This window comes from Theobroma cacao, chromosome 3 (assembly GCF_053813885.1).
Source record: "Theobroma cacao isolate CCN51 chromosome 3, ASM5381388v1, whole genome shotgun sequence".
NCBI lineage: Eukaryota > Viridiplantae > Streptophyta > Magnoliopsida > Malvales > Malvaceae > Theobroma > Theobroma cacao.
In genome coordinates this window covers 2,405,793-2,429,945 of record NC_142641.1, presented here as the reverse complement: position 1 = coordinate 2,429,945, position 24,153 = coordinate 2,405,793, and the positions used below count along the sequence as shown (strand labels likewise).

The window sequence follows — 24,153 nt, the reverse complement described above, 5'->3', positions numbered from 1 at the left end:
CTCTTTAGCTTTCGTGCTAATCCCTGAGAATGGAAGTAGTTAATTATATTGACTCACCATTACAATTAATTTTCAGAGTGAAAGCAGAACGCTGATGTCATTTTTTCTATTTAATTGGTTTTGTTTTTGTAAACGATGAAATATATATCCAGACATGTACATGCGTTTCATATAACACAAAATTCATATAAAATAAGTAAAAGAAGAAAAAGATAACCAATTCTCTAATTCAAAACAAAATATTTCAAATTTTGTATATTTTACCTATAAACTTAGATCTTTTTATATATCAGTTTAGATTTTCAAATTTAATTTTTATTTTTTTTTTGTTTTTAATAAAAAACTTCACGAATTTGACTTAAAAAATTTAACTTTATTTAGATTTCATAACTGAATGCACATTTATTTATGTTTTTGTCTATGGTGTTCATGAGACAGACTAGGTGTGGTTATACCTTGAATATCTTAACTCAAACTTGAATTTTTTATTATTAAAATATTAAAATTAAAATTTTAATATTTTAAACTAAAATTAATAAAAATATTATTTATTAATAATATAATTATATTTCTAAACTTGAGCTGCATTCGAGCATCTACTCCTTTGATTGGTGCATAATCTCTTACCTTAAAAGTAGGGCTCGAATCTTTTTTATGCAATTACAAAAAATATTTCAAAGCTTGAGTTTAAAAAATGTCCAAACCTAACTTGAATCAATCAAGTTGGGCCCACGGGCCTAGAAGAGAAGCCCGTCTCGTGAATACTTTTAGTTTAGATTATTCATTTTTTTCATTTCAATTTTTTTTTCTAAGTCAAACAGCTTTTTAGGATGAAGTTAGTTTAAGATTTTAAGTTGTAAAAAAAATGAGTAGTGATTTTTTTCCCATTTTCTTAGAAAGAAAAATTGTAATAGAATAATAGCTATTAACATTAATGACAAAGGTTTACAACCAGGTCTTGCAGCAACAGGTGGTATTGTTAGAGATGAAAATGGTTTCTAATTAGTTGGGTTTATATACAAAATAGGAATTTCCTTTTCTCTAGTAGCAGAACTATGGGCTTTATATCAAGGGTTAGAAATATGTTGGAACCGAGGTTATAGAAAGATATTAGTAGAAACTGATTCTTTGCTGGTATTCTAGAAAATTTCAAAAGAAATTTCTAACTTGGACCCTTATGCTAATTTATTGCAAAAAATCAAGGATTTGCTACAAAGAAGCTGAGATTGCTTTGTAACTCACGTACATCGTGAAGCCAATTAGTGTGCACATTGGATGGCAACATACCACGATAATCTTTCTTTAGGCTTACATGTTTTTGATAGGCCCCCTTCTAGTATTCTTACTCTTTTATTTGAAGATATGTTTGGTATTATTTGGCCAAGGATGATGTAGTTTTGATTTAAGTTAATATATTTCCTTTATATAAAAAAAAATCAAAATTGAACATTTGATTTATTAGTTGGTGTCATATAAACCATTATTAAATTGAAAAAAATATATCATTTATTTAATTTAGTATTAAAAATTAATGGACCTCAGACATTGCATCTAATAGAGGGGACTTCGATTAATTTTTGAAATTGTATGGGGTAATTTTGACAAATCATTTTTTTTAATTCTCAAGTGTCCGTGATAGTCATTATCGAGAGTAAGGGTAGATGGATATAGAATGGACTGATGCCGGATGACACTACTGAAGTGTCAAAAATCTTTGCTAATTATACTACTTATGTTAAAATTTTATATAATTAATGATGCTAATGAATTCACAATTTTTTTATAATTTTGTAAAGAGTGAAGTTAAAGATTTCAAGTCAAAATACATTTAGTTATGATATCACTTAAAAAAATTCATCCAGTCCTAATTGAGGGATTAGATAAAACTTAACTTTCAATGAGTAACCATTTCTCAAAATGATTATTCCATGAATCAAATGTCAATACCCTCAAGGAATGACTATTTCTCGAAATGATTATTCCGTTAATTAAAATGTCAATTTGATAAGTAGCAAATAATGATGATGGGGAAAAGAATAGAGATTACCTGAAGGTCAACTGCAGCAAGACAAGTCACGTAATCCGATATGTTGAAAGCTCCCGCTAAACGCATGGCCTCTTTAACCAGCGGTTTCAAGTTGAAATTCTCATCCTTGGAGTTGTAGGGGCGCCCAACAATCATCTTGTACATGATGTCTTCAATAAGCTCACCTACCTTTCCGTTAATGTCCAACGTCTCACCTGTTGGCGTTGCCTTCTTTACCGTTTCAACCATCGACCCCAGCTCCACCTTCCTTATTGGGGCAAAGTATTCAACTTTCGAACCACTGAGAAGGTGTAGAGTACACCATTTTCGAACAGTTCGCTAGTAGGAACCGTACTCGGTGAAAGCCATGCCTTTCGCACCGTATGACATGTATTCCGAGGCTTGGACTTTGGGCCTGCTTGCGAAAACAACATCATGGGTCTTGAGGAATAGTTCTGCGGCTTGAGGTGATGATACCACGATTATGGGTACATACCCTGTCACGACCCGGTACTCCCCTCGAGCCCGTGACAACCGCCGCGGTGTCCCGGTAGACACTTATTGCCCGAAATGTCAACCCGAAACCCCGTAAGGCTTTACTATCAGTTTCTTTGTTCCCTTGTGAGCAACCATTGTCAAATATCGTGTTCTAAAAGATTTTAAGCTGTTTCCAACTTTAAACAAATAAAATATTAATTTTTCGTCTCAAAGGGGTATTTTGGTCATTTTTCTCAAAAATTTCGAAACTGGCTAAAACGTAATATACAAGTACAAAACACATAATTCATATTCAAAATGAGTTTAAAAGTCTAAAATCTTCATTTAAAACGAAATTATGGTTATTTGAATATAATAAGAGAATAAAAGAAATATTAAGTAAAATATCCTATTTTCTTATAAAATAATATTTATAGAGTTATACGTGAATAATTTTTATAGCGTAAAAGCTAAATAAATTTATACATACTTAAATACAGTAAGCCAAAATATTTAATTTAATTTACAATAACAAGAGTGCCCCCGAATAAACAAAAGTAAAGAGGACTGTGAACCTACGGTTTGGAAAATGCAGATCTTACTGTAGTCCTCGATAAGATCAGCTATCTACAGTCTATACTGAACCTGAAATGGGTGGAAAGGAGGGTGGTGAGATTATAAAATCCCAATGAGTAAACAAACATCATCATAAACATCTAGAGTTGAGTACATGGAGACAATAAAGTAAATCATCATAAATTGGGTTATAGCATTAGAACACATTTTGTTCAAAACACGTAAAGAGGCTTATGAATCTCATAAAAATCTAGGCTTGTGCCATAAATCCATTCTCGGGGACACCTTGGCCGAGACATCCTATCGAGACCGCCAAGGCTATTAAAATTCACATTTCACATAAATCATGTTTTTGTTTTGAAAACATAACCGTTCCTTGGCGTTGGCTGAGTTCCCCCTCACGTGGTGGTTTAGCGTGAAGTGAACCCTAAACTTTACCCCAGGAGATACCCTACGCGCCTCTCCGTTCGAGGTAAGAATATAATGGGGTTTACCGTGCCCCTCTAAAAGGCTGGTCCACAGAAACCCCCTACTGCAGTGATTAATTAATAAATAATCCACCATATAATAAAATTCAATAACATGATATGACAATTTTGTAATTCGCAGTTTTTTTTTCAAGGCAACCAAACAATTCGCATTTCAATACAATTGCCAACTAGCCAATCATGCTCGATTTATCATAAGCCAGTCAATTTAAACAATCAAATTGTCACAATTAACAGTCTCCGTGTACTCTATTTTTCAAAATCATTATTAATTCCAAAACAATTTATAAATTAATTTCATTGAAACTCATTTATTCATAAAACATGAAAATTTACCTTTTTAAATTCTTTTTTTCATAGAATTCATGAAACATCTAAAAACCACCCTAGATAATTAAAATGACAGTAAGTTTACTCACAATGTCTAGAATGCAGACTTTCGAAGCACTTTGTCTACTGGTCCTTAGATGCAATTTCCTTGCCTTTATCGGAGGACTCACCACCTTGACACAGTACAAAATCGAGAGTTTCACCAAGTTGGTACTAAATCAAAATTAAACTAATTTAGACTACCAATGCATGATATGGAATGCAAAAATGCACTGGTAACTATCTAAACCCGGTATTGGCCTAATTCGTCTTATCACCCGATTAAATTCCTAACGGGTCCGTTTAAACTCCAATTTAATTCTTTTCAGTTTCTATACCTCAATTGCACCCAAATTAACTTAATGTCCCTCAGTGTGGTGCAAATTATCAGTCCCAATAGCAAATTACGAAAATACCCCTAGTGGGTAAAAATTCATATTTTTGCTCCGAAAATTCTCATTATTTTTCTAGGCTCATAATTCATCATTCCTTAACCAATTCTCCTAGAATAAAATCAAACTCATCCTCACTCACTACAAGGTAAATTCAACCATTAATGGTTGGGGAAGAAAATAAATTCTTTTCTTGTTGTTTTGTTTCTAAATATGCTAAACTAACTAAAAACACTAACATAAATAAAAATCAAATAAATCCAACAACTTTCTCTCTCCTAACCCATTTTTTCAGAATTGAATTCATCATGAAAACATGTAATTTAATCATGGAAAATAAAGAGAAATGCTTGGGAATAAGAAAACTCAAGCTTAATAGAAAAAATCTCACCTTTTTCACTTAATTTCCTTGAAAAATTCACACTTTTTCTTTGATTTTCTCTCTCTAGGGTTTTGTTTTTATTTTCTCTCTCTTCTTGCTGGTTTGGCCGGCCATGGGGTGGAAGATGGGCTGATTTTGTGCCTTTTAAAAAGGAAAATAATAAATTAATAAAGGCATGACACATGGCATTATGTCATTGGCCCGTTTTTAAAATTTTAAAAATTTAAACATTTTATCTCCACCACATATTTAGTCAAGGGTCAAAGATGAAGACAAAGGAAGACCATGTGCTGGAAAAAATATCCTGGTGGTGGAAAATTACAATTTTGCCCCTGAGGTGGTAAAATTACCATTTTACCCCTATACTCCAAATTATACCGAAATTAAAATTTTTCACTTCTAAACCTCAAATCATACTTAAATAAGTCAAATTATACTCCAATAAGTCAAATGGGGTCAAAAAAATCTTTTCTAAAATTCCCATTTTGTCCCCAAGTGGCAAATGACCATTTTGCCCCTAGTTAGTGAAAATTCCGATTCGACTCCAAATTGATCCTCAAACTCCAAATTACCATTTTAAGTCATCCATGAACTGTGAAACTCTTAATCTCACCTTAAAATTCCTATTTGATCTAGTTCGAGGATTAAATAAACTTTGTTGTACCTTTAGGTACAATACCGACTTTTGTAAATTTTTCGGGACTCTCCTAGCATGCAATTATGCTATCATCACATGTATGTCATGAATAGTATTTTATAAGGTCGGGCTTTACATACCCTAGCCTTAGTAACATGATGGGGCCATATCTTTTGGCTAGATGGTGAAGACTTAGGTGTGGAAGCTTTCCTAGCAGATGGAGGTTACCAATTATCTGCAGGGGGCGGGGATCGGGAGGAAGTTTTCGGTCACTTTTGAGTTGTTTTGGTCGAGAGATGTAGATAAAGGAACAGAGAGTTTCGAGGAGTATAAGAAGTACGACTAATGTTGACGGAGACGTGGGTAGGGGACTCGTCAGTGTGTGGTTGGGAAAGGGCAATACTTAAAGCTTGGAAAGCATGTGGCACTAGGGCAACTCAATAATCTTAAAGGCTTAAAATGCTTAATTATTCGAATGAGACTTTTTTGATTGAAATTTAAAAAAATTATGACAAAATACCCACATCTCTAAGTTTTAATCGAAATTTTAAAAAAGCCTATTAGTTTTTAAAATGAACACTCCGTCTAAAAAGTGTAAACACTGCTAACAAAAATTATGAAATGATTAAAATATATTTTTTAATTAATTTAAAAATTATTATTATATTTTTTAAAAAATAAAAAATACGGTGCTCCCTAGCTCCCCAAGAAAGGGGAGCATCGATCTCCCTCCTATTTTTTAAATTAATAAAAAAAATAAATTAATAAAATTATATAATAATAATTTTTAAAATTAATAAAGAGTAAAATTATCATTTCAATATGACTACGTCATCAATCTAATAGAAAAACTAACGGTTGATTAACGGCTGGACCTATGTGTTCAGCGAACAATATTTTTCTGAGACAAAGTGTCCATTTTGAAAACTAATGGACCCATTTGAAATTTCGATTAAAATTTAAGAGCTAAGGGTATTTTACCCAAAAATTTATTGTTAGTTGGAAATTATTAATTACATATTACCATTGATTGAAAATATGAAAAATAATTAAAAATTAATAGCATTGTAGGAATTGGAAAGTGATCAAAAATAGAGATTTATTAGACACAATTAAAAAAGTGAGAGAATATATCATTTGATTAATTATCTTAAATTTTACATATTTTTAATAGGAAATGAGATAAATAGTAGATAATTAATAAGATGTGCGAAGTGAGAGAAAACAGATATTTGTTAGGTACTTAATTTAAAAAATATTTTATTAATTATTTTAATTTTTATATATTTTTAATATAATTATTTATATTATTATAAAATTATGAGGTCCATAAAAAATTGAGATTTAAAACAAAGGCTATGGTGGCTTTATGGTAAAGCTAGGGTAGCACCACATTATGCCCTAATAATGTATGAAAACTATAGGCTATTGGTGTATCAAATATAAATCCATACTTTGATACCAAAAATCTATTGAGTTTTTTTACTGGTAGTGCTCGATTAAGTTTCACAGATTGTTATCAAATTTATATCTCTTTTCTCGTTTGGTTTATCAAATTTTAATTTACCTTAATTTAATTATTAAATTTTTTAAAAGTGTAACTAATCATCATATGTGATTTCATTTAAATAAATAATAAAATAATAATACAAAATTCACTTAAATGACATATCATTTTAAAAGTATTTATGTTAATTTTTGTAACCCATTTTTTTCTCATCATTTTTGTTATTGGTTTTGTTAGAATGAAAATTCTATGAAAATAGAAAAAAAAAAAAAAAGAAAATTGAAAAACAGCAAAACTCCTTGCTCGCAGACTGCCACAACATGCTCAAAGACTGCAAACATTGAGAGGCCTGATTTCAACACAATGTTGTATTCTCACCCTCGGAGATTTTGTGTTGATAATGTTCGCTTGTGAATGTATTCTGTATATTCTTTTAATGCATGTGCCGTTGATATATCGATGAGGGAATGTTTTAATGGTTGTACATTCACATAGATGCTACTGTCGATCTTTTGTCCAGACGATGTGTAACCCTTACCTGTTCTAGTGACTCTGTTTTTTCGCCCGACTGGACATTGATTTTTGGGTGCTTTCAAGTGACTTTCTTTTATTCCAATTTAACCATTTGAACTAGGAGGCTTGTAGCCATTAATTTTATCATTATTAATAAAATAAACTTGTTTGAGGAAAAAAAAACTTAATAAGTTAGATTCTTTTTTTCCTATTTAGTTTACAGTCTATTATCAAGTAAACGATAAGTTGCCTTCACTAACAAAGGATTCGCCCTTGACATTGAGAGGCCAAAATTTTCGCTCATGTCCAATTGAACAGGCAACATGCCATCTGGCAACTCCCAGTCAAAGCAATGTACGAATTGAGCTAAAACTAGGCGAATTGTGATTAGGCCTAACTGCATTCCAGGGCATCCTCTACGACCTGATCCGAATGGGATGAGTTGGAAATCTTGTCCTCGAAGGTCGATATTGCTATCGATGAATCTCTCTGGAAAGAACTCTTCAGCATTGTTTGACCATACATCAGGGTCTCGCCCCATCGACCAAGCATTTACTATGATTCGTGACTTCTTTGGTATAAAATATCCATCAATCGTGATATCTTCCATGGACTCATGGGGGATTAGGAGCGGCCCAACCGGATGCAGCCTTAGACTTTCTTTGACAACCATATCCAAATAAGTTAATTGTGGTAGATCCGACTCTTCTACCATTCTATTCCTTCCGACCACAGTTTCCAACTCTTGTTGAAGGCTAAACATCACTCGAGGATGCTTTAGGAGTTCTGATAATGCCCACTCAATGGCTGCAGCTGAACTTTCTAATCCAGCTGCAATCATTTCTAGCATTATGGCTTTGATGTTTGTTCTATCAATTATGTATTCTTGCTCTTCATCATGGGGATTCATGGGTTTATTCAACAATGAAACCATCACATGAACGAAATTTCTATGAGGTTTTTGCTCCTCAGGATTACTCCCAACTGCTTGCTCATGTTCATCAATTATTTTCTCCAAGAATTTGTCAAGGATCTTACTTATCCTCTTCTGCTTTTGTGCTAATCCCTGAGAATGGATGTAGTTAATTATATTAATTCATCATTACAATTAATTTTCAAAGTGAAAGCAGAACACTGATGTCATTTTTTCTTTCTAATTGGTTTTTTTTTTTTGTAAACAATGAAAAATATATCAACACACGTACTTGCATCTCATATAAGACAATATCCGTATAAAATAAGTAAAAGAAGAAAAAGATAATCTATTCTTTAATTCAAAAAAACATACTTCAAATTTTGTATATTTTACCTATATAATTAGATCTTTCAATCTATCTATTTAGATTTTCAAATTTAATTTAATTTTTTTTGTTTTTAATAAAGAACTTCACAAATTTAACTTAAAATATTTTACCTTATCTAGATTTCATAATCGGATGCACATTTATTTATGTTTTTGTGTGTGTGTGTTTGTTCTAATTCCATAAGGAGAGTTGTCCTAAAAAGGTGTTCATGAATCGCACTAGTTATAGTTATACCTTGAAAATCTAAACTCAAACTTGAATTTTTTATTATTAATATAAATATTAATATTTTGATATTTTAAATTAAAATGAAATAAAAATATTATGTATTAATAATATAATAATATTCCTAAGCTTACGCCTAAAAAATATGTTTAGACCTGACTTGAGTCAAGCAAGTCTACAGGCTCATTTTTTTTTCATTTTAATTTTTTTCCAAGTCAAATATTTTTTTGGGATGAAGATTAGTTTAAAACTTTAAGGTTACGTTTGGTTAGCGAAATAGATAGAAATAAAATAGAATAGTTATTACATGAAAATAGAATAAAATGAGAACATAATAAAATAATTATTATGTAGGTTGGTACGACGAATAGAATAGGTTAGGAATAGTTATTATGGCTTATTGTAGTGTTTGATTGGTAAAAATAACTTTGAAATAAAAAAAGAATAGACGACAAAAAGGTAAAAATATCTTTTATTATATATATGATTATTTATTTTTATTTTATATTATTTTTAAATATTAATAATTTATAATTTATTTAAAATATTAATACTTGAGAATTTAAATATTAATATTTTATTTATAATTTAATGTTATTATGATTATTTATTTTTATTTTATTTTAAAATATTATTTTTTAATAATTTATTTAAAATATTTATAATTTATAATTTAAATACTAATCTTTTATTTAAACATTAATAATTTATAATTAATTTGAATTATTAATAATTGATCATTTAAATGTTAATATTTTACTTATAATATAAATGATATTATGATTAAAATATTAATAATTGTAATTAATTTTTAAATAAAAAATATATTTTTATAATATATTATTATAAATTTAAACTTTTTTATAATAATATTAATAATTGATAATTTAAATATTAATATTTTATATATAATTTAATTATTAATATTTTAAAATAGTAATATTTTATTTATAATTTAAATATTATTATGGTTCAAATATTAACAATTTTAATTAATTTTTAAATTTTAAATATTATTTTTTTATAATATATAATATGTAATTTTTTAAACTTATAAATGATATTTTAATCTTTGTAATTTTTTGAAGCTATTTCTTAAGTAAGGAATAACTAATACTATGAGGAGTGTTGGTTTTAACTATTCTTTAATTTTAACTTAGTTTAGGGAATAACTATTCTAAAAGTATGATTATTCCTTGAAGCACGTAGGAACCAAACAAAAGAATATATGTTCTTAAGGAATAGAGGGGGAACGGCAACTAAACATGCTATAAGTCGTAAAAAAAATGACTAATGCTTTTTTTATAAAAATAATAGAATAATAACCAAGTTGCAGATATATTAAAATTGAGTATTTTATTTAATAGTTGATGTGACATGAATTAATGGTTGACACCGGGCAATCCATCTTATGGACTAATTTTTGAAATTGTGTGGTGTAATTTTGTCAAATCATTTTTCTTATTCTTATCTGTTCGGAATAGTCATTATCAGAAGCTCGATAATACCTAACTGTTCCAGATAATATCTAACCACCCCCTCAAATTGACCATTTCTCGAAATGACTATTCCATTATCAAGTGTCAATACGAATGAAAGAGCCATTGAGAAAATAATAGTAAACAATAATGGAGAAAAGAATAGAGATTACCTGAAGGTCAAGTGGAGCAAGACAAGGTACGAAATCCGACAAATTGAAAGCTCCCGCTAAGCGCGAGATCTCTTTAATCAGCAGTTTCAAGTTGATATTGTCATCCTCAGAATTGGAGGGGCGCCCAAAAATCATCTTATACATGATGTCTTCGATAACCTCACCTACCTTTCCGCTAATGTCCACCGTCTCACCTGCTGCCGCTGCCTTCTTTACCGTTTCAACCATCGACCCCAGCTCCGCCTTCCTTAATGGGGCAAAGTATTCAACTTTCGAACCACTGAGAAGGTGTAGAGTACACCATTTCCGAACAGTTCGCCAGTAGGAACCGTACTCGGTGAAGCCCATGCCTTTCCCACCGTAAGACAAGTATTCACAGGCTTGGACTTTGGGCCTGCTTGCAAAAACAACGTCATGGGTCTTGAGGAATAGTTCGGCGGCTTGAGGTGATGATACCACGATTGTAGGTACATAGCCTAGCCTTAATAACATGATGTGGCCATATCTTTTGGCTAGATGGTGAAGATTTAGGTGTGGAAGCTTTCCTAGCAGATGGAGGTTACCGATTACCGGCAAGGGCCGGGGACCGGGAGGATGTTTCCGGCCATTTTTGAGTTGTTTTGGCCGAGAGATGTAGATAAAGGAACAGAGAGTTCCGAGGAGGATAAGAAGTAAGGCTAATGTTGAAGGAGACATGTGGGTAGGGGAATCGTCAGTGTGTGGTTGGGAAAGGGCAGTACCTAAAAGCTTGAAAAGCATGTGTCAATATTAGATTTATCCAGTAAATTAATGAACTTCTGCTTTCGGGCACTAATTAATAAGACTAGAGTGGTGCCCCGCTTTGCATGGGGTTAATTTTTTTAATAAAGAATAATTTTAAATTTCATAATATTATAAATAAAATAATAATAATTAAAAAGTAATTTTAAATTTGAAAAAAATTATAAATAATAGTAATCATAATAAATTAAAGCTTATTATTTTAAAAAATTGATATTTTAAAAAGATTTTCCTATGTCTTACTAAGTAAAAATTTTTATTTAAATAATTTTTAAAAATATTTATTTTTTATATCTTAATATATATTAATATTAATATAATCATATTTTGTTAATTATGATGATTCCAATAGTAAAATAAAATTAAAATTAAGAAAATTTAATTTATTGAAAGTTATTATTCATAAGCTACATAATTTATATGGGTAGCAAAAAAAAAGCTACATAAGTTATATAATAAAATGATTAAAATAAAATGAATATTTCTTTTGAAAGTCAAAATAAAATGCATATTAATAACTCATATTAAAATTTTTTAATTTTAATTATGAAATTTTATGAATTTTCTTTAATTTTAATTATTATTTTTTTATCTTATACTTTTATATTTATTTAGAATTAATCCACCTTGTGAAAATAATTTTGGGATCCCCGATAATTTTAATGAGTCATTGTTAACTTCATTCAATAAACTGTTTTATTTTTTATTACTCATAAAAAAATAGTTTAATTTTTTTTATCCGTAATTTTATAAATTTAATTTATAGATAAAAAAGAATTATATAAATAAAATAAATTGACTAAATCTAAAATTGCATCGGTTAGGGCTTGAGTGAATCCAACCCACTTCTTCTTTTTCTTCTTCTTGTATCCATAAAACGACGTGGTTTTGATTTTCCCTAAACGTAGCTGGCAACCCCTTTCCCTTTTCTTCGTTTTTGCTCTCTTCTTCTTCTTCTCCCACTGACCCTAGCAACCAACCCGTTTCTCTAAACCCTTTCTCCCGAACTTGGCCCCTGATGCCGTCGCCTATGCCGAACTGGGCATTTTCGGCAACAACTCCCTCTTTCTTTCCCTTTCCCATTTTCTTCTTTTCTTCTCTTCCCCTTCTTTCTACCGCCAATTTCCTCTCTTTCTAACAAGACCTAGCCACCGTTCCTCTGGAGGTGCAAGTTTTTTTCACTTTTTTTGGGCTTTTTCTTTTGGAGTGGCTTTTATTTTGCTTCCTTGCCTATTGATGTTTTCTGGAGTAGGACTCAATTGAATGAAAGCCAGAGTGTGAGTTGGTTTTAGTGAGCATAAAAAGAAAATACCACACATGCATCCTCTACAAATCAAATAATACTAAGATGATATGGAGTCTTTTGAATGAGATGCTGTGATTACTTGTAAAGACGTGTGATCTAGATTTCAGAATTTTAGATTGGATTGCAACCTGTTTTTTATTGATCTAGAATGAATTACTGAGCAGGGGGATTTTGGTATGACTTTATGGCTTTATGCTGGGGTTGAATCTTCTTCTGTCTATAAATTGATGATAGGGATGTTTGTTTTTGGTGATCTATTTTTTGATGGCTTCTCTTGGGCAGGTTGTCAACATAATTTTGAGATGATATGATGATCAAGGCATAGTGTGCTTTGTTTTTGTATCTAAGGAACTTATCTTTGTTTTTCTATTAATGAAATTCATCAACTTTAAAAAAAAAAACAAATAAAATAATATTAAATATATTCTGAACAGATGTCATCCAAAAAAAGTCACAACGTGGCTAAACTTGGAAGCCCTTTTTAAGGATTTCTTTTACTTGTGTTATAGATGATTTTGTTATTTATTCTTTTTATTTAGAGAAGATGAGATGAACCCATGTGGTTAATGTTAAGAAGCATTCGAAAAATGTTTCAAATGATGTCTTGACAGTGTTTATATATATATTTAATGCACTGCTAGAGTATATTTTCTATACACTGTTAAGATATCAAATGATGCTATCTCATTAAAAAATAAATTTATAATTTTAAGGAGTTTAAAAATAAATATTACTAATTATTTTTAAAAATTAAAAAAATATCAATCTCAATCTCCTTTTCTCAACCATTTTTCAAGGCAAGCCATTGTTGAACAAACTGACATGAAAGTATTAAATCCATTTTCATTTTTTAGAAGTAATTTAAAAAAGAAGAGTGAAATAAATATTAAGAATTAAACTAAGAAGAAGAGTGAAATAAATATTATCTTCAAGACTCAAAATTAAAAATTTGGGGTTTTGGATTCATTATTGTTAAAATTTATAAATTTATAAAAATTATATATTTTATAATTATGAATAAAATTTATAAATTTTACCGATCTCCCTCTTATTTTTTAAATTAATTAAAAAATAATAACAAATTAATAAAAATTATATAATAGTAATTTTTATAATTAGTAAAGGGTAAAATTATCATTTCAATATGACCACATCATCAATCTAACGAAAAAACTAACGGTTGACTAACAGTTGAATTTATGTATCCAGTGGAAGATATTTTTCTGAAATGAAGTATCTATTTTAAAAACTAATAGATTTATTTGAAATTTCGATTAAAATTTAGGAGGTGGGGGTATTTTACTCAAAAATTCATTATTAGTTGGAGATTATTAAATACATATTACCGTTGATTGAAAATATGAAAAATAATTGAGCATTGATAGCATTGTAAAAATTGAAAAGTGATAAAAAATAAAGATTTATTAGACACATAATTAAAGAAGTGAGAGAATATATCATTTTATTAATTGTTTTAACTTTTACATATTTTTAATAGAAAATGAGATAAATAGTTGATAATTAATAAGATGTGCGAAGCGAGAGAATATAGATATTTGTTAGGCACTTAATTTAAGAAATATTTTATTAATTATTTTAATTTTTATATATCTTTAATATAATTAATTATATTATTATAAAATTATGAGATCCATAAAAAATTGAGATTTAAAACAAAGGCTATGGTGGCTTTATGGTAAAGCCGGCTTTGGGTTGCACCATATTATGCCTTGACAGTTTATGAAAACTATAGGCTATTGGTGTATCAAATATAAATCCATGCTTTGATACCAACAATCTATTGAGTTTTTGTATCGGTAGTGCTCAATTAAGTTTCATAGATTGTTATCAAATTTATATCTCTTTTCTCGTTTTGCTTATCAAATTTTAATTTATCTTAATTTAATTACTAAATTTTTAAAAGTGTAACTGATCATCATATCTGATTTCATTTAAATAAATAATAAAATAATAATATAAAAACCACTTAAATGACCACATCATTTTAAAAATATCTACACCACTGAGAAGGTGTAGAGTACACCATTTCCGAACAGTTCGCCAGTAGGAACCGTACTCGGTAAAACCCATGCCTTTCCCACCGAACGACAAGTATTCCGAGGCTTGGACTTTGGGCCTGCTTGCAAAAACAACGTCATGGGTCTTGAGGAATAGTTCGGCGGCTTGAGGTGATGATACCACGATTGTGGGTACATAGCCTAGCCTTAATAACATGATGGGGCCATATCTTTTGGCTAGATGGTGAAGATTTAGGTGTGGAAGCTTTCCTAGCAGATGGAGGTTACCGATTACCGGCAGGGGGCGCGGACCGGGAGGAAGTTTCCGGCCATTTTTGAGGCGTTTTGGTCGAGAGACGTAGATAAAGGAACAGAGAGTTCCGAGGAGGATAAGAAGTAAGGCTAATGCTGAAGGAGACATGTGGGCAGGGGACTCGTCAATGTGTGGTTGGGAAAGGGCAGTACCTAGAAGCTTGAAAAGCATGTGTCAAAATCAGATTTATCCAGTAAATTAACGAGCTTATGCTTTCGGGCACTAATTAATAAGATGATTTTGTTATTTTTTCTTTTTATTTAGAGAAGATGAGATGAACCCACGTGGTTAATGTTAAGAAGCATTCAAAAAATGTTTCAAATGATGTCTTGACAGTGTTTATATATATTTGATGTATTGATAGTGTATATTTTTTATACACTGTTAAAATATCAAATGATGTTATTTTATTAAAAAAATAAATTTATAATGTTAAGATATTTAAAAATAAATATTATTAATTACTTTTAAAAATTAAAAAAAAATATCAATCTCAATTTCCTTCTCTCCTTCCCTCAACCATAGATCCAAAACCCTAAATTTTTTTTATTTTTTAACACAATTGATTTTTTGATTAAACCTATCAAATGAATTGGTTACACGAGTATGATACCTACAATATCCTCGTGCCACAACAACCAATCATTGCATTAGCAAATCCTAATTGATTAGTATTCATATGTACAAATTGATCTATTTCTTGCTTGGATTCAAAGATGAAGACACGTGAAATTTTTGTATGACTTGTTAACTTTATATCTTTCATAAGACAATTATATTTCTTTAGAATTTTTAGTTGTTTTTCTTTTTACTTTTTCCAATTGCCTTCAATATATTTATCCATTTTATTCAACATATTTCAAGGCAAGCCATTATTGAACAAACTGAGATGAAAGTATTAAATCCAGTTTTATTTTTTGGAAGTAATTTAAAAAAGAAGAGTGAAATAAATATCAAGAATCAAAATTAAAAATTTACGGTTTTGGACTCATTATTGTTAAGGGAGGAAGAATAGGAGAAAAAAGAACAAGGGAAGGGGAGGAAGAGATTGGATGTAAGGGAGTTTAAGAGAGAATTTTTTTTCTTATTTTTTTAAAATAATAATATTTATTTTGAAATCCTTTAAAGTTATAAATTTATTTCTTAGTGATGTGCACTAGGGCAACTCAATAATCTTAAAGGCTTAAAATGTCTAAATATTCAAATGAGACTTTTTTAATTGAAATTAAAAAAAATAAGGGCAAAATACCTCACATCCTTAAGTTTTAATCGAAATTCTAAAAAAATCCATTAGTTTTTGAAATGAACACTCACCTAGAAAGTGTAAACACTATTAACAAAGGCTATGAAATGACTAAAATGTTCTTTTTTCTTTATTAATTTAAAAAATTATTATTATATTTAAAAATATATATAAAAAAATACGGTGCTCCCTAACTCTCCAAGAAAAGAGAGTACCGATCTCCCTCCTATTTTTTAAATTAATATATAATAATAATAATAATAAATTAATAAAATTATATAATAATAATTTTTAAAATTAGTAAAAGGTAAAATTATCATTTTAATATGACCACGTCATCAATCTAATGAAAAAACTAACCGTTGACTAACGACTAGACCTATGTGTCTAGCGGACAATATTTTTCTAGGACAAAGTGTCCATTTTAAAAACTAATAGACCCATTGAAATTTTGATAAAAAATTAAAGGGTGAGGGTATTTTATCCAAAAATTTATTGTTAGTTGGAGATTATTAAATACATATTACCGTTGATTGAAAATATGAAAAATAATTGAGAATTAATAGTATTGTAGGAATTGAAAAATGATAAAAAATAGAGATTTATTAGACATATAATTAGATAAGTGAGAGAATATATCATTTTATTAATTATCTTAACTTTTAAATATTTTTAATAGAAAATGAGATAAATAGTTGATAATTGATAAGATGTGTGAAGCAAGAGAAAATAGATATTAGTTAGGCACTTAATTTAAGAAATATATTATTAATTATTTTAATTTTTATATATTTTTAATATAATTAATTATATTATTATAAAACTATGAGGTCCATAAAAAATTGAGATTTAAAACAAGGGCTATGGTAGCTTTATGGTAAAGCTGACTTTTGGTAGCACCATATTATGCCCTGACAGTGTATAAAAGCTATAGGCTGTTTGTGTATCAAATATAAATCCATCCTTTGATACCCAAAATCTATTGAGTTTTTTTACTAGTAGTGCACGATTAAATTTCATAGATTGTTATCAAATTTATATCTCTTTTCTCGTTTTGTTTATCAAATTTTAATTTATCTTAATTTAATTATTAAATTTATTAAAAGTGTAATTGATCATCATATGTGATTTCATTTAAATAAATAATAAAATAATAATATAAAAACCACTTAAATGACCACATCATTTTAAAAATATTTATGTTAATTTTTGTAACCCATTTTTTTCTCATCAATTTTGTTATTGGTTTTGTTAGAATGAAAATTCTATGAAAATACAAAAAAAAAAAAAAAGAAGTTGCAAAACAGCAAACCTCCTTGCTCGCAGACTGCCACAGCATGCTCGAAGACTGCAAGTGTTGGGAGGCCTAATTTCGACACTGATGTTGTATTCTCACCCTCAGAGATTTTGTGTTGATAATGTTCTCTTGTGAATGTGTTCTGTAAATTCTTCTAATGCATGTGCCGTTGATATATCGATGAGGGGATGTTTTAATGATTGTACATTCTCATTGTTGCTACTGTTGATCTTTTGTCTAGAGGGATGTGTCACCCTTACCTGTTCTAGTGACTCTGTTTTTTTGCCCGACTGGACATTGACTTTTGGGTGCTTTCAAGTGACTTTCTTTTATTCCAATTAAACCATTTGAACTCTGAGGCTTGTAGCCATTAATTTTATCATTATTAATAAAATGAACTTGTTTAGGCAAAAAAAAGAACATATACAGTTAGATTCTTTTTTTCCTATTTATTTTACATTCTATTATCAAGTAACGATAAGTTGCCTTCACTAAAAAAGGATTCGCCCTTGGCATTGAGAGGCCAAATTTTTCGCTCATGTCCAGTTCAACAGGCAACTCCCAGTCAAAGCAATGTACCAATTGCGCTGACACTAGGCGAATTGTGATTAGGCCTAATTGCATTCCAGGGCATCCTCTACGACCTGATCCGAATGGGATGAGTTGGAAATCTTGTCCTCGAAGGTCGATATTGCTATCGATGAATCTCTCTGGAAAGAACTCTTCAGCATTGTTTGACCATACATCAGGGTCTCGCCCTATCGACCAAGTATTTACTATGATTCGTGACTTCTTTGGTATAAAATATCCATCAATCATAATATCTTCCATGGACTTATGGGGGATTAGGAGCGGCCCAATGGGATGCAGCCTTAGACTTTCTTTGACAACCATAGCCAAATAAGTTAACGGTGGTAGATCCGACTCTTCTACCATCCTACTCCTGCCGACCACAATTTTCAACTCTTGTTGGAGACCAAACATCACTCGAGGATGCCTAAGGAGTTCTGATAATGCCCACTCAATGGCTATAGCTGAAGTCTCTAATGCACCTGAAATCATGTCTAACATTATGGCTTTGATGTTTGTTTTGTCAATTATGAAATCTTGCTCTTTTTCATGGGGATTCATGGGTTTATCCAACAATGAAACCATCACATGAACGAAAATTCTATGAGGTTTTTGCTCCTCAGGATTACTCCCAGCTGCTTGTTCATGTTCATCAATTATTTTCTCCATGAATTTGTCGAGTATCTTACTCACCTTCTTTAGCTTTCATGCTAATCCTTGAGAATGGAAGTAATTAATTATATTAATTCATCATTACATTTAATTTTCAAAGTGAAAGTAAAACACATTTGTTATTTTTTCTATTTAATTGGGTTTTTTTTTAAACAATGAAAAATATATCAACACACGTACATGCATCTCATATAAGACAGTATTCATATAAACTAGGCAAAAGAAGAAAAAGATAATCTATTCTTTAAGTCAAAAAAAACTTCAAATTTTGTATATTTTACCTATATAATTAGATCTTTTAATCTATCTATTTAGATTTTCAAATTTAATTTAATTTTTTTGTTTATTAATAAAGAACTTCACGAATTTGTCCTAAAAATTTTGACCTTATCTAGATTTTATAATCGGATGCACATTTATTTATGTTTTTGTGTGTATTTGTTCTAATTCCATAAGGAGAGTTGTCCTAAAAAGGTGTTCATGAATCGCACTAGTTGTGGTTATGCCTTGAATATCTAAACTCAAATTTAAATTTATTATTATTAATATTAATATTAATATTAATATTTTGATATTTTAAATTAAAATAAAATAAAAATATTATGTATTAATAATATAATAATATTCCTAAGCTTGAGCCTAAAAAATATGTCTACACCTGACTTGAGTCAAGTAGGTGTACGTGCTCATTTTTTTTTCATTTCAAAATTTTTCCAAGTCAAATATTTTTTCAGGATGAAGGTTAGTTTAAGACTTTAAGTCGTAATAAATATGAGTAATGAATTTTTTTAAAAATAGAATAATAACAAAATTTCACAAATATTAAAATTGAACATTTTTTTAATAGTTGATGTGACATGAACCATTAGTGGACCCCGGACAATCCATCTTATCTGCTCGGAATAGTCATCATCGAGAAGCTCGATAATATCTAACTCTTCCAGATAATATCTAACCCGCTCAAATTGACCATTTCTCGAAATGAGTATTCCATTATCAAGTGTCAATACGAATGAAAGAGACATTGAGAAAATAATAGTAAACAATAATGGAGAAAAGAATAGAGATTACCTGAAGGTCAAGTGGAGCAAGACAAGGTACGAAATCCGACAAATTGAAAGCTCCCGCTAAGCGCGAGATCTCTTTAATCAGCAGTTTCAAGTTCAAATTGTCATCCTCAGAATTGGAGGGGCGCCCAAAAATCATCTTATACATGATGTCTTCGATAACCTCACCTACCTTTCCGCTAATGTCCAACGTCTCACCTGCTGCCGCTGCCTTCTTCACCGTTTCAACCATCGACCCCAGCTCCGCCTTCCTTATTGGGGCAAAGTATTCAACTTTCGAACCAATGAGAAGGTGTAGAGTACACCATTTCGGAGCAGTTCTCCAATAGGAACCGTACTCGGTAAAAGTAAAGCCCTTCGCACCGTACGACAAGAGGATTGGACTTTGGGCCTGCTTGCAAAACCAACGTCATGGGTCTTAAGGAATAGTTCGGCTGCTTGAGGTGATGATGCCACGATTGTGGGTTACATAGCCTAGCCTTATTGACATGATGGGGTCATATCTTTAGGCTAGATGGTGAAGGCTTTGGAGTGGAAACAGGGTAGGATTAGTCAAATTTTATTAAAAGAGTCAAATACAATTGAATAAGAATTAAAAATTTTAAAATATTAAAATATTAAATTTAATTAATAATAAAAATATTAACAATAAAAAGATAAAATTAAATATAAAATTATAATTTGTTAAAATATAAATAATTAAAAATAATATATAAAATTAATAATTTTTGTATATAATAAAAATTATTTAATATTATATATTTAAGAGAATTTTATTTTAACTAAACATATAATATAAAGTATATAAAAAAAATACTCCAGTTAATTTTTTTTTACATAATCAAAATTAATAAAAAAAATGATACGTTAATGAAATTTTAAGTAACAATATTATACTATAACATATATTTGAAAATTATATAATAATTTATTAATTTTTAAAAATTAAAATCATAAAAAATAAAATTTATGTAATATAAAAAAGAAAAACATCATAAATAGAAGATAAATATAAAAGATTACATAACAAAAAAAAATAATATAGTTAATGGTTTGTAAAAATTTAGAAAATAATATTTATAGAAACTTATAACATATGAACAAATAGAATAAAAATGAAATAAATAAATAAATATAAATATAAATAATAATAATATAAATTAAAAAAATTTAAAATTGAGTGAGATAAGTGAAATTATTTTATTATTTATTATTTATATTAATTATTAAATAAAATATTATTTTGAAGGAGTTAGTAATAAAATATATAAAAAGATTTAAAAAATTTTATATATTATGAAAAAAATTTTAAAAGTTTATGGCCCCCCATCACATAAGGAGGCTCCGCCCCTGTGTGGAAGCTTTCCTTGTAGATGGAGGTTACCGATTACCGGCAAGGGCGGGGACCAGGAGGAAGTTTCCGGCCATTTTTGAGTTGGTTTGATCGAGAGATGTAGATAAAGGAACAGAGAGTTCCGAGGAGGATAAGAAGTAAGGCTAATGTTGAAGGAGACATGTGGGTGGGGTACTCGTTGGTAGTGTGGCCGGGAAAGGGCCAGGGGCAGAGCCTCCTTACGTGATGGTTTGGGGTGGGGGGCGGGGGGGGGCTTTTTAAAATTTTTGCAGAACATATAATAATTTTTAAATTTTTTTATATATTCTATTAATGACCTTTTCAGAATAATTTTTATTTAATAATTAATATAAATTAATAATAATAAAATAATTTTACATATCTCACTTCATTTTAATTTTTTTTAATTTATAGTACTATTATTATTATTTATTTTTATTTTATTTGTTTGTATGTTATAAGTTTTTATAAAATTTCTTTTTTAAATTTCTACAAATCATTAACTATATTCTTTTTCTTTCTTTTTGGTTATGTAATATATGGTATCTACCTTTTACTTGTCATGTTTTTTTTTTATTTTTATGTTACGTAGATTTTATTTTTTATGATTTTAATTTTTAAAAATTAATAAATTATTATATAGTTCTTAATATAAGTTATAGTATTATATCATTATTTAAAATTTCATAAATATATCATTTTTTATTAATCTTGATTATGTAAGAAGAAATTAACTTGATTATATTTTTTTTGTATGTTTTACGTTTTATATTTAATTGAAATAAAATTATTTTGAATATATAATATTTAAATAATTTTGATTATATAAGTAAAAATTATTAATCTTATATATCATTTTTAACTATTTATATTTTACAAATTATAATTTTATATTTCTATTATCAATATTTTTATTATTAATTGAATTTAACATATTAAACTTTTAAAATTTTTAATCTTCATTTTTCCGTATTTGGCTCCTCCAATAAAGTTTGATTAGCTCTGTCCTTGGAAAAGCCAATACCTAAAAAGCTTGAAATGCATGTGTCAACAATAGATTCATCCAGCAAATTAATGAATTGGAACGTGGCCATGCTAAGCAGCATGGTTTCGGGCATTAATAATAAGATGATTTTGTTTTTTTTTTCTTTTTATTTGGAGAAGATGAGATGAACCCCTTGTGGGTTGTGGCCACTATTAAGAAGCATGAAATTGGTTTGATTTGATCTTTAGTGGCTGGCTGAAATGGCAAGCAAATTCTTGAATGATGGACAATTAATGATTCCAGGACTTTTTGATTTGCTTGATTTTTGTTTGGTTTCTTATACCCTTTGTGTGTGGTTCTGTTTGTATTTGGAACTGTCCTTGAGTAAAGACAGCTATGTTTTTCCGGGGAACGCCATAGGTCTTTAGGATAAGGGTTAGAGAGTTTTTGTTAACTCAGGCTAGGAAAGGAAATTGCAAAGAACACTATGAAGTTTTTGTTAGCTCAGGCTAGGAAAGGAAATTGCAAAGAACACTACGAAGCAGTTTCCCTTGGTTTGCAATATTTTTTTCTTCTCTTCTTGCACAAGCTGATATCTCATGTCAGTTGAAATCTTTAGCACACACTTAAAAGACTTTGGATGGCATGTTGCTTATTGATAATAAATATACTTTAAAAAAAAGCATTAAATTGGAGTCAAAAAATGTTTTAAAGATTTATATTTGATGTACTATAGTGTATATGTTTTATACAAAGTCAAAACATCAAATGATATCACTTTATTAAAAAAATAGATATTATTAATTTAAAAAAAAAAACAAATTTTTTATCTCTCTCCAAATCTCTTTTACCCAATCTCCTCTTCTCCTTTCCTTAACAACTATAGATCCAAAACCCTAAATTCTTTTTTTTTTTTTTTGCACAAGTATGATACTTCCAACTAATCACGCCATTAGCAAATCCAAATCAGATAGGATTCATATGTCTAGATTGATCTATTTCTTGCTTGGATTCAAATGTGAAGACTCATATGAAAAATTTTGTATGGCTTACTGATTTTATATCTTCCATGAAGACAATTATATTTCTTTAGGTTTTTCAATTGTTTTTCTTTCTACCATTTCCAATTTTCCTCCATATATTTATCCATTTCATTCAACATACTTCAAGGCAAGCCCTTACGTAGCAAATCAAGATGAAAATATTAAATCCTTTTTCAGTTTTTGGAAGTAATTTAAAAAAGAGGAGTGAAATAAATATTAAGAATTAAACCAAGAAGAAAGTAAAATAAATACTATCTTCAAGAATCAAAATTAAAAATTTATGGTTTTGGACTTATTATTGTTAAGGGAGGAAGAATAGGAGAAGAAAAAACAAGGGAAGAAAGGGAGGAGATTCGGTGACAGAGACTTGGAGAGAGAAAAAAATTGTTTTTTTATTTTTTAAAAATAGTGATATTATTTTTAAATCTTTTAAAGTTTTAAATTTATTTCTTAGTGAGGTGACAATAGAGGTGGCTCAATAATTTCAAAAGCTTAAAACGAATAAATATTTAAATGAGGTCTTTTTTATTAAAATTAAGAAAAAAAGTTTGTTGTTAATTGGAGATCATTAAATACATATTACCATTGATTTAAAATAAGAGAATTGAGAAGTGATAAAAAAACTAGAGATTTATTAGACACATCATTAGGGAAGTGAGAGAATATATTATTTTATTAATTATTTTTACTTTTACATCTTTTTTATGTGAAATGAGATAAACAGTTGAAAATTAATAAGATGTGAGAAGTGAGAGAAAATACATATTTGTTAGACACTTAATTTAAGAAATATTTTATTAATTATTTTAATTTTTATATATTTGAATATAATTAAATATATTATTATAAAATTATAGAGTCGATGAAAAATTGAGATCTAATGCAAGGGTTTTGGTGGCTTTATGGTAAAGCTAGATTATTATGCCATGACAGTGTATAGAAACTATACACTGTTAAT

General features: G+C 29.1%; 1 protein-coding gene and 1 pseudogene across 1 annotated transcript; both read right to left on the bottom strand.

Moving 5' to 3' along the window:
- Positions 1 to 7,551: 7,551 nt before the first annotated feature.
- LOC18604101 (cytochrome P450 CYP736A12-like) lies at positions 7,552 to 11,316 on the bottom strand. The gene is made up of 2 exons (XM_018118024.2): positions 10,548 to 11,316; positions 7,552 to 8,433 (listed from the first exon to the last, which is right to left on the bottom strand). The coding sequence occupies exons 1-2, from the start codon at positions 11,304 to 11,306 to the stop codon at positions 7,585 to 7,587; spliced, it is 1,608 nt and encodes a 535-aa protein (XP_017973513.2). The 5' UTR covers positions 11,307 to 11,316; the 3' UTR covers positions 7,552 to 7,584.
- Positions 11,317 to 17,914: 6,598 nt separating this feature from the next.
- LOC18604100 (cytochrome P450 CYP736A12 pseudogene) lies at positions 17,915 to 21,241 on the bottom strand (annotated as a pseudogene).
- Between the last annotated feature and the right edge of the window lie 2,912 nt (positions 21,242 to 24,153).